This window comes from Cryptococcus neoformans (assembly GCF_000091045.1).
Source record: "Cryptococcus neoformans var. neoformans JEC21 chromosome 3 sequence".
Classification (NCBI taxonomy): Eukaryota; Fungi; Basidiomycota; class Tremellomycetes; order Tremellales; family Cryptococcaceae; genus Cryptococcus; species Cryptococcus deneoformans.
The window spans coordinates 1,950,491-1,961,884 of NC_006685.1; the positions used below are offsets into that span (position 1 = coordinate 1,950,491).

At 48.2% G+C, this 11,394-nt stretch overlaps 3 protein-coding genes across 3 annotated transcripts; 1 reads left to right on the forward strand and 2 right to left on the reverse strand.

Moving 5' to 3' along the window:
- Nucleotides 1-125: 125 nt before the first annotated feature.
- Nucleotides 126-3,148, reverse strand: CNC06690 (conserved hypothetical protein). The gene is made up of 8 exons (XM_569919.2): nucleotides 2,151-3,148; nucleotides 1,948-2,097; nucleotides 1,795-1,899; nucleotides 1,565-1,743; nucleotides 1,453-1,517; nucleotides 1,222-1,408; nucleotides 631-1,175; nucleotides 126-575 (listed from the first exon to the last, which is right to left on the reverse strand). The coding sequence occupies exons 1-8, from the start codon at nucleotides 2,354-2,356 to the stop codon at nucleotides 273-275; spliced, it is 1,740 nt and encodes a 579-aa protein (XP_569919.1). The 5' UTR covers nucleotides 2,357-3,148; the 3' UTR covers nucleotides 126-272.
- Nucleotides 3,149-7,693: 4,545 nt separating this feature from the next.
- CNC06695 (hypothetical protein) lies at nucleotides 7,694-10,990 on the forward strand. The gene is made up of 5 exons (XM_024658468.1): nucleotides 7,694-8,029; nucleotides 8,084-8,255; nucleotides 8,309-8,476; nucleotides 8,529-10,672; nucleotides 10,740-10,990. Exons 1-4 carry the CDS (start codon nucleotides 7,920-7,922, stop codon nucleotides 8,757-8,759), a joined length of 681 nt encoding a protein of 226 aa, XP_024514323.1. The 5' UTR covers nucleotides 7,694-7,919; the 3' UTR covers nucleotides 8,760-10,672; nucleotides 10,740-10,990.
- Nucleotides 8,089-10,247, reverse strand: CNC06700 (hypothetical protein). Its single transcript, XM_024656897.1, has 7 exons — nucleotides 10,080-10,247; nucleotides 9,795-10,010; nucleotides 9,604-9,744; nucleotides 9,358-9,552; nucleotides 9,025-9,308; nucleotides 8,539-8,963; nucleotides 8,089-8,471 (listed from the first exon to the last, which is right to left on the reverse strand). The coding sequence occupies exons 1-6, from the start codon at nucleotides 10,189-10,191 to the stop codon at nucleotides 8,673-8,675; spliced, it is 1,239 nt and encodes a 412-aa protein (XP_024512526.1). The 5' UTR covers nucleotides 10,192-10,247; the 3' UTR covers nucleotides 8,089-8,471; nucleotides 8,539-8,672.
- Nucleotides 10,991-11,394: the final 404 nt, after the last annotated feature.

The following is an 11,394-nucleotide window of genomic DNA, read 5'->3' on the forward strand; positions in this document are numbered from 1 at the left end:
AATGATTAACCCGGAACAATCTTATCAAGCTGCGCACCGGGCGGTCTTCAAGCTGCGGCCTACCAAGACCCTAAGATACGTAGGACAAACAACACAGCCCTGCTCTTATTTTTTCTTTATGGCACCATATTAACATGCATAACAAGATATCATCATCGTCAACATCGTCTAGAGTACTGTCCATTTCCCTCCGCAATTACACAGCACTATTACTACCATTCTACAACACTCCCTACGCAAACTACAGAGTCGGAGCAATGAATCACCTGGGCCTACCCGTATAACTGCCAATCATATTTGGATTCGACGCCCCAGAATCCACTGGGGCAAAGACTGATTTCGCCATCACCTCCAAGAGGATATACGTCCGTCTGAGAGCTATATTCTTCCCAATGAGTAGAGGAGCGTTTCCACCAGTTGGATCCGTGGCCGTGAGAATCGTGAGTATCATAAGAGTAGTGTGAACTATGAGAAGATTGAGTGGGAATGGTGCAAGCGCGTTTGGTGGATGATGAGGAAGGGTTGGGATCAAGACTAGTGATGAATGCCACCCAGTGCGAGAGAATGCTATCCTCCTGTTTTATATATTAGCTTTACCCTTCTGCAGAGACACAGTTAAGGGTGACTTACAAAGTCTGAAGTGTTGGTAGAAGCTGAAGAAGCGGTATCGAAAGTTGGGTAAATGTCGTCCTCATGGCAAACAACCCCAGTCTTTTGACAGTAACCCGAGTCATTGTCAGGATAGCTCACTCCTTGCCTCCATTCCCCAACCCAAACCTTTCCGCCGGCTTCTTTCCACTTGAGAGCAACATCCCTATTTGGGCACTTCCAAGTCCCGTCAGTTACAGCACGCTCAAACGTCTCACGGAAGGTATCTCCATCGGGGCCATAGCTGTCTGAAGAGTTGGCGCTGGGAAGAGCATAATAAGGACTGGAAACAAGGGCTTCAGCACGGTCAGTGCCGACGAGAGCAGCGGCTGTAGCATAGTATGTGTCATTTGACAGAGGGACGTGAGTGGGAAAGATGGAGGAAATGGAGGAGCCACCTTCGTTCTTGACAGTAGTGATGAGAAGAGGCAGGGAGTTGGGAGTGAATGTCAGATCAGAGGGCGAATTGAATAACGAGGAGGTGGGATCGACGGGAAGACTAGCGGTGCCCCATGTAGGTCGAATAGCTAGCGCGAAGTTAGCCTTGGTAGGATGGCTGTGATCCCGACTTACGTTCGCTGAAGGGTACACCCCAGATGGTATAAGGGACAGTAGCGACAATGGTATCCTGAGCGGCAATCAGAGTAGACACATGGATCTCCCGCAAACATTCGATAGTAGAGCAAGACGACATGGGGGATGCGGAGTAGAAGGCCGTTTGGATGTTGGTGGTGATATCGTGACTCGCGAAGCCGTAAGACTGATCTTGTTAGTCGAGGGTGGCTAATAAAGAGAGTAACATACCATTGGGTCGGACTGAAGAATGGCTGCCCTGAACAAGCCAGCCGCAGCAGGTGCACCCCAAAGAGCTGTTCATCAATTAGCTATTGTTCTACCCTATCAAGATTCCACTCACCTCGAATCAAACCAGCACCAGAACTTTGTCCACCAATAGTGACTTCTGCTCGGTTACCACCAGCATACTCGATATACTGGTTGATAGATTTCAAGCCAAGGATGACGTCCTTCAAACCGAGGTTGGGATCGTCGGTAGTGTTAACGGAAGTGGGAGGAATGAAACCGAGGACACCAAGACTAAAAGTATCGTTAATTGGGCTAAAGCATGTAGGAGGAAATGGGATGTACCGGTACTGTAGAACAACGACAATCATGTCACCCTTGACAGCAAGGTTAGAACCATCCAGACCTGGGCCGGAGGCGCCGCCCTCGACGAAGGAACCACCGTGAATCCTGCATAATTATTAGCTCAATTGTCTTTCCGGTCTTGACCCGACATACCAGACAAAAGTGGGCCAGCCGCCAGTAGGTGCATCGCCTTGAGGCATATATACCGTTGCAAATAGACAGTCTTCCGACTGGCTGCTACCAGTAACATAGGTCCCAGCGTCTTGGGGACAGGAGGGTGGGAGAGATGCAAAAGTCTGATTGCTGCAAAGGACCATCAGCGCCGAATCGCCATTGTTCTTGAAACTCTGACTTACCTGTAGTCCGTAGCAAGCACGGAGTCGGCCCATCGGTCAGCTTTGCCATACCTTACGGTAAAACGGCACGCTCCATTATTAGTCTCGTATCCAGTTGCAGTGAAACCCAGTATAGTCTTGGAGCAACCACTGCTATTAGTTCGAGTAATGGCAACCGAGTGGACAAAAATAAGGGAAGAGAGGAAGAGAAAGAGAAAGAGGAGCATGGATGGGATTACTACTAATAAGATACGTAAAGAGCGAGGTTAGGCAGTAAATGCCGAGCCGTTGCAAAGGCGGGGAGGAATATAAAAATTGGTGGGAAGACATGTTCAGATCGAGGCAACAGCTGGGTTTAAGAAGGATTTCAAGCTGGCGCACGTCTTGAAGTGCACGCTGTTTACCGATGCTAACCAAACAACGGACGAATGATTTGTAATTTCAATTGATCCACGGAGACATCGGCCATCAGCAGGTCGGATAGTATTGAGCATTGTTGGGGAATTCTTCCTCAAGGCTGGGTATAGAGTTTTTTGAACCCCATTCAAGTACCTGATTACAGATCCCATTTCAGGCAAGGCAGCTCGACCTGCGGGCGTATTGATCTTCCCAGCATTGTCAACTTTGGTCCCGCTCGTTCCTCCTGTTTGCCGGGAGGAAAGATGGAGGGCAATGTCTCATCGACAAAAGAATCCTCTTCGAGAATGTCACCGATCGGCATTGGCCACTTGTGCCTTCCGTGCCCTGGTGGCGGAGGCGTTGTTTGCTTTTGATGGGCAGATGGGCGAATGTGTAGCGCGTTGAGGGATGGACGCTTTCTATGCCAATCATGACTCCTTTCGACGCGTCAATACTTGCGAAATACTGCGTGCCGATTGCGGCCGCCCGTGGAGGAGGGCGAGGAACAAGGTACTCGATAGGGAAGAAGGACTTAAATAGGTGGGGATGGGGAGGCGGAGGGTGCCGTGGAGCTGTCCATGGCTGGGGGATGATGGATGTAGGGTGACAAGGTTTGCAGAGATGGAAAGAGCGTTTCACGAACAAAAAGACAAAAGAGATATCGAGACAGGAACTGAGACACCTTAAGACAGGTAATTCAGGAACAGAGGTGGAGGCCGAACGCGATTTAACTGTCCGAGTCGTCAGCGACGATCGATCATTTCTTACCACTTCTCACTCACTCTTCCCTGTATACTTCTGGTCGCCTATGCCTGTTGTAGTGCTACATGTGGTTGCGTCGTTCGGTACAGGAGTTGGGTATTACGTAAGGGATAGGAGGAGCGAGGAGGAAGAGAGTTGTAATGCGGATTAGGATTAGGATTGTAATGGGACTCTCAACCACGGAAGGAGCGGAGCATATCGTATACGTAGCTAGCTCATAGAGCACCATCCATGCCGAGCCATAAGGCTACACCCAGTACTACTAGGCAGACCTCACATAGCTGTTCACCCTACATATAGCTACACCTATACCCCGGTACCTACTAGTGTATGCCAGCCTACTAATACACCTACCTACTGCTGTATACTACACCTACTGCAACACCCTTTCCGCCACATAACCACCATCCCTACGGGAGGGTATAATCCCGATAGCCAGGGGAGTCCTCGTGGTTGGGACTAATCCACCCTTGACGCTACACTGTACATCTAAATGCTCCAACCTATACATTGTTCTCTGTGCATATGCCTCAAGCTTTCAGCCACTAGGCACAAAGCATTCAATCATACCTGAATCCCCAGCGCTCAACTTAATGCTTATCCTCTTCGTGACTTGTCGTTTGTTGTCTGCCTGTTTGTTCATGCCCAAACAGCGACCCTCCACGCATGGTGAACTGTAAGTCCGGCCAAAGATGCTTGTTACCTTCTTGTTTGGTCAACGAGTGACTGGCCTGCAGAAGTCAATGTGCACGATGGTGTGCCCTTTAAACTCAGAGGGCAACGCAGAAGTTTTGACGGCTTTTTACGTAGCTTACTTGTACTATACCTGACATATGAGATCTGGAGTTGACGGGATAACTGACAAGCATGAGTTCATGGTATTTGGCAGATCGCGAAAGGGGACGCCCAAACGTCCCCGCCCAAGCGCTCAAAATCCGCTTGACAGCCATGTTTTCGTTAACCTTTCCTGGTCATGTTTGTACGGCGGAGCTGATCGCTGAGCTTGCAAGGTTTGTGACACTATACTCAGTTACGCGGTTCATTTAGCTTTGCTATAATGACTCACAAATGACTCCCTACTGTTACTGTAGCGGAAGATCAGATGATGATCTGCAGCAATGTCCCAAGAATGTTAACATCGCTAAAGTGTAGAATGCAGAATATCGACTAATGCATTATTATAAGTCGCAAAATTTATCAAGAGGGAACGGCAGCTACCATATCTACAATCTATAAAATGACCTTGGTTCTATCTATCACTGGCCTGGTACTGCCACAATCACCAACCGATTGAAGTCCATATATTCCTCGAATGACGATTCCTGATCGATTTCAGGTTGTCCAATTTTACATTGTGGGGCTGGAATTTGGTATTCGGCTGCAAACATACAGTTGCCTTGAATCAAAGCGTCATAAAGATCGCTACAGTCGGATGCCGGAGCTGCTGGGACAGGAGAAGAGGAATCGACATTTGCTGTTGATGACGAGTCGGTTGCTTGCAGGTCGGTGGCATCAGGAGTTTGGAGGGCGAGTGTTTCCAGGCTAGAGTATGCAGAAGAAGATGTGATAAGGCCGGGAAGTGAAGAAATAGGAAAGGAAGATGACGGGCCGCGTTGCAAGACATTGTTGACAGGCAATCCTAGCTCCTTTATACGGGGTCCACGGTCACTGTCGTCTCGTCCTGCTGCCGTGATGAGGAAAGACCAGAAAGTTACGAAAAGGAAAAATAATATATGGTATAGAGTCTGACCGAAAAAGACACTTGTCATCTATCTAATTAAGCAGGTAGACTAACTCCGTCAAAGATGACCGCTTCTTTGGCATGACCGTCCACATGGACGTGGTTCTCGTCTGGAATGCCGAGAGGTAAAGGACTGTTGTTCGATGATTGTGGGGAGATCGGAGAAAAATTCGATGTCGCTGCCGCAATGCAATTATGAGCAAAATGGTACCCTCAAAGCGATCTCTAGCCTCTTGATCGATTTCCCAGATTTCAGTAGACAGCTATTGGGCATATCGCTCCAGACCTCTTCAAGATTATCCAGGTCGTTGGCCGAAAGGACATCTCCATATTGAGAGTGGAATTTCTTCACAGCTTTATCATTTGCTTCCAAGACCACAGCATCCCACCTGCCGTGTTCATCCTCCATCATCGCTAACAGACAAAAGCTCCAGTCAACAATGGTAAAGCCCAGTTGGCATTCGAACACGGCGAAGGCGGTGCTGAGATACCAGATCGACTGACTCTCCGACTTAGTGCGTAATTTCAGTTCTCCTACAGCGCAGAATTTTTCGACAACACCGTCTCTAAGAACTCTGAACATGAAATCCGGTGTGGTCGTCCCCTTATCCGTTGATTCGGAGCAATCAGACTTATCAGATATGCCTTTGGGTTGGGATTTGCGTGAAGATGTAGATGGGGCACGGCCATCTTTTGCGATTTTCGCTGCCTAAAAAAGACATCGCAACAAATCAGATATTGGATCCGTTTGATGTCTTGAATTAAGCTTACCTCTTTTCCTTTATAATGTTTAACAGCATCCAAATGGGACCAAGGTCGTCCCGCAAATGGTTGACGTGACAGGTCATAATTATCATACTTGAGACATCTCGGTATGCTTCTCGAACACACAAAAAAGGAAGAGCAGTAAAGAAAGTAAGCGTGGCTGGCTTCCAACTCAGTTTCGTAGAATTGGCCTTGAGCATCCATCCGCAGAGCGTCAAGTTCATCTCTTTCCCCTATTTTGGAGAGAGCATCGACGATCATCACATTCGGGACGAAGTGTGGTTGGTTGATGTCGAAGGGAACGAGTACAGCGCGGGCGTGTCCAGATTTCGTCGAAAAATAGAAAATGCGAAATGTGATTTGAAAAGTGCGAAACAGCTCTCAACATCTCCAAAAATGCGTTTTATATTGTTACTTTTGACAACTCCAACTGTCTCTTTGAGCTGATCGGAACACCTTCGACCATAATGGGGTCGCCTTTGAGTTGATCGGATCACTGCACGGAAAAGGGTCATCATGCTATCATCAAGCCAAGCCACGGCGCAACACCCCATCAACATCACTTTCAGCACTGCACGCATCTCCGACTCATCCACATCCGCTGACCTTTTCATAGATCACAGATATTTTGTCGCCTTAGCTTCTTGTCCATTCGACTTTCTGTACCATCCTTCTCTAACCAAGACGTTTCTCACCTCTTTGCTTGTTGCCCTCTTCTGACGACAGCGACGACAATATCCGCGATGATGATGGTAACGAAGAATTTAACAAGGAAACAAAAAGGAGTTTGAAACGTTGGGCATTGATCAATCCACTGATCATCACTGATGAGTGATGGATTGAATTGATTAATAGGGTCGGTGGCGCATCAGGATCAGCTGTCGCTCAGACCATTTCCGTTGCCCTTCCCATTTACAGAAGTGCATTTTGCACTTGCGCCACCTCGCATTTCACAGTTTCAAAATCGCATTTCGCATTTTCTATTTTTCGACGAAATTTGGACACGTCCGCGCGGTAGTCGTTGCGATATTATACGAGAGTACCATCATACGTAGTGTCCAAAAAAAGGCACTCGGTTCGCCCCAGTCGACAAGTGCCGCACTCATCTGGCCGGAGTAGTACGCTATCTGGGCGCCAACCGCAATCGTTCTTACTGAGTGCGCTGCTAAGTTTCAGCAGCTCAGGAGCGAATGGTGTAACCCCATTGACCGGGTCATATAGGTAAGTCCCGCAGGAATTGGATCGACAACAAACTGCAGTTGAGCGAAGATCAGTCTAACATCCAAACCATCGAAACCAAAAGCTATTATAAGATAATTATACTACCAATGCTGCTCCGCCTATGACCAAATGTCCTGTTTTCTATCAATTCTAAAGTCCATTTCCCTGTGCCTCCAGGTCTACAAGTCGAAGTTGATATACTCCTCCCAAAAAGCTTCTATGGCCGAATCTTTCTTATTCTCCAGTTGTGTTTCAGCCTGAGGGACGGATATTAGATGCTGTCGAGGCGCCAGGCTGAGAAAGAGATCCACCTGTTGACAGGACGTTGAGAACATCGAGCATTTCGTATTCCGCATCCTCAGCCCAGATAGAACAGTCAGGTTCTGGAACAGGAGAGGAGCCTTGTTGAACTGGTCTTTACTCAGCACCTTCGTACAAACAGACTCGGAGAGCAGTGTACTAGATAGTGATGAGAAAGACCAGAAAGTTACAAAAGAGAAAATTGATATATGGTATAGAGTCTGACCGGAAAAAAAATTCACGTAGACATCTATCTAATTAAGAAGCTAGTTAGCTACTACTACTACACTAGACTAAACGAACTCCGTCAAGAGGTACCTGGCGGGCAAGGTCGGCTTTAAAGGATCCACAGTACGAGTCGTCTCGTCTCGTTGTCCAAGCTTTTCCCCCATGGTCAAGGTCAATTTGATGAATTGATTCCTCTGCTTGCTGCCCAACTTGACACCGCGGCCGCTCTCTGCCCACTGGCAGCAGGATCCGTGGCTGATGCATCGTTCACCTACAGATATACTTCCCCGGACGGCAAATCCTCCGATAAGAAGTTTGCTGTCAAGAACAAGAGAGAGCACCTATCTGTGAGCGAACCTGGAATATACAGCTTAATGGGCATTGAAGGTCCTTGTGCGGGTGAAGTGATGGAGCCTAGCAAGTGTGAGGTGCAGATGGTGCCCTTACCTAGTATGGACATGAGCGTTGAGACTTTACACGAATGGTACATTTTTCTCCGATAATATGTAGGGTCTGAAGCTAATAACGTGCCATCAAGTGCGATGGATGTTGGTGCGACAGCCTCATTTGACTTTACAGGTTCCCCGCCTTTCAAGCTGGATTACACCGAACAGCGAAAGGGCGGACGAGCCAAGATTCTAAGTCAGATGTTTCAGTCACACTACGGATCCATCGTTCTCCGTCCTGAGCAGGAAGGTATCTACACCTATGTGGGTTCTTTATCTTCGGGTGCTATCTACGGAAAGCTAACGGATTGATAAAGACCTTTACGGCATTGAGCGATGGGAAGTACAAAAAGGTCGCCGTGGATAAAGAGCCGATTCAACAGACTGTGCATCCGTTGGCCAATGTTGAGATGGTTGGAAATTCCAGGAGAAGGACTCTCTACGCTTGCTCTGGGGATGTGGTTGACATTGACATTGATGCTAGGGTGAGTTGTCTGTCAATACGAACGTCTGAAAATCACTTATGGCGTGTAACAGGGCATCGCACCTCTTAAACTCACATACCTCACCTCCTACTCGCGGGTCAAGCGCCTTTCGAACTCGGATACCGTCACACGTCTGGTGGACGTACTTCCAGGCATGTCCTTAAGAGTGTTCAGGAGATTGGTATCCTTCATCTCTCTACAGAACCTGGATCTCATCTGTACGACTTTTTGTCTCTTGCCGATGGTATCCCAAGACGGATGTGTCCATCACTCTGGAGCATGAGGTGTTTGGCCGACCGTTTACGGGGTCCACAGTCATTGTCGTATCGTCCTGCTGTCCAAGCTTTTCTCCTCGCGTCAAGATGAATTGGATGAAATCGTCCCTCTGTTTCTTGCCGAGTTTGATGCCACGCCCAGTCTCCGGCCAACTGCAACAAAAATGGTGTTTGACACACCGTTGGCACTTGAATTGGTAAACGCTATCGCACTACAAGAAACATTCTCAGTCAGCGAATGGTGCAAAATGGACGAAAGGACTAAATACATACAGGCTTCCTAGCCTCGCGGCAACCGTGGCAAGAAATAGCCAGACGGACCTTGGGACCGGTAGAAAGGAGAAACTCATCTTTAATGGAACCTTTCTTGGCAAGGGTTTTGAAATGTGTCTTGGAAGGAGTTTTGCAGGCCTGAGGACTGCTAGACTTTTTCCTGGGCTTACTGGGCGTTTTGGGAGTCTTGGAAATGACTGGGCTGGAGGGAACGGTCAAGTGAGTCTGAGGAGCAGGGGTGGCGGGGACCACAGAAGGGACAGTGGCATCGGCCAGGGATATGTCTGAGGAAACAAAATAAGCATTGTGCATCAAAAAGGCTGAATGACTTACTGAAATCCCACCCGATAAACTCATCCATGTTCTCCTGGCAGACCAGTTCCTGAGGCTCATTGGTGTTGATATTACCGTCGTTGGCCGGTAGTTGGCAGTCAACTTGCTCGGAAACAATCTGTTCAACAGGAATAACGGATTGTGCATTCTGGAAAGAGGAGCAAATAAAGTTCCAGAGATATTCGCCTTGCAATCCTGAGGTTCAGTCAGTATCAAGCTGCAAAACAAGAAATACGCCTGGCTTACCAACAGACTGGCCAATTTGGAACAGTTGCTGGATGTCAACCTGACCAGCAGTGTTGATGTTGGTCTGGTTGACGAGGGGAGTAGCGAAGGCGTTCACGTTAGAGTCGGGAATGGCATTGGTATCCTGACCAAAATTGGAGCCTATACTTTTGTAAATATGCGACCACCAAACAGGGCGAGAGTATACTTACAAGTAGACTGAGTAGAAAGGATGTATGGCTGAGCGGCGACCTGACCAGCAGAGTCGACGTCGTTTTCATTGCCAAGCAAATTAATAGAGTAGGTGTTGAAACCAAAGCCATCACCGACCTGAGCATGTAGGCCAAGGTTGAACTCGGTCTGGGGCTCGGTGGCAAGAGCTTCGTTAGTGGAGGAGATGGACCAGGGCTGGATGTTGAACTCAGTGTCTGTGTGAAGACAGATGTCAGTGAGAAACGAAAGTGGAAGAAGGTGTTGACGAAAGAGAGATGACTCACTTTGAACCTGAGCAGGGACGAAGAAGACGTCGGAGGGAGCGGCCGTGCTATCCGGAGCTACGGTGACAGTGGAAAAGAAGAAGGAGCTAAGGTCTTCCGTGGAGTTAGACATTATGTGAGAATAATAGGTTAACTAGGGCTGTGAGAGCTGTAAGAGGTATAAGAAGGTCGAGAGCTGTGAAAAGCGTAAAGGTTGGGAATGGAAGAAGAGAGTCTGAAGAACAATTTTACAACCTGGGTGGGCGTTTCTTATACTGTTTCTGGGCAGCAGAGAGCAGTGGGCAGTCTTGTGACGGTCTGCAGCGTTAGTTGGGAGGCGATGCCAACAGTAGCTGGGAGTATGGCTTGGTGTGACTTTTACCATCAACTTCTCCCTGCGACGTTATCCGCCATCGCTCTCTATATCGTCAGCTATTCCTCCAAACTTCCTCATGATGGGTATCTACAGAATCCTCTCTTCCGTGGTTATCCGCCTGCGGTAGCATAAGCGTTTCATAATGCGTATTTTCAAAGATGCAAGACACTGAACAAGGAAGAGTTCGAAAGTGAAAAGGGTCGGTGTGATTTCTCACGCGCGAAGGCACCAAAGTAAGGCGCGTGACGAATGGCGAAGGCTGTCATTTTCCCAGGCTTTTGGCTTATCTAACTCCGTTTCCGTAGCCCAGACACCGCCGTGTGCGAGAATGGGGAAGCTGGGAATGATATAGCGTGTGTGCTGGAATCTTGATCAGGCAAGAAGGAGGGGGGCCTCGGCTATGGTGAGAAAGATGCCGATGGAGATGCTGCGGCGATGGTTGAGGATGCGCCTAGAGGCTGAGTCGAGCAATAGGCAATGATGCTGAGCGTAGAAAGTTAGTGTGACTTTTGACGATGACGATGCTGGGCAACAAGAGCCCGCCAATGGGGAGCGATGTTTGTCATTAGTGATAAAGATGATAAACTATGAAAACGGACCATTAGACAGTCGCATATGACTTAGGCAAAAATCATATTGTAGAGATCATCTGATGACCGAGAAGTCTGCATGACCGTTTCCCAATTCCTATCAAAGCAGTCAACCGGAGGTCGGGGGAAAGAAGTTGAATCGCTCCTGACTGGCATGACACACAGAGCGGGATATGGTACCAGTCCTGGCCGTTTTGAAGGAGGTAAAAAGGACATCTGAGTATACAAAGGGTTCCGCTATAGTGAAATCTGGGTAGACCAAATCATATCATTTTGATCACATAGCGGCGCAAACAAAGCCACTCACCTTGCCAACAGATATAGGACAAGGAAAGAGACTTTTATTGATGTCGCCCTCATGGCAGAAATC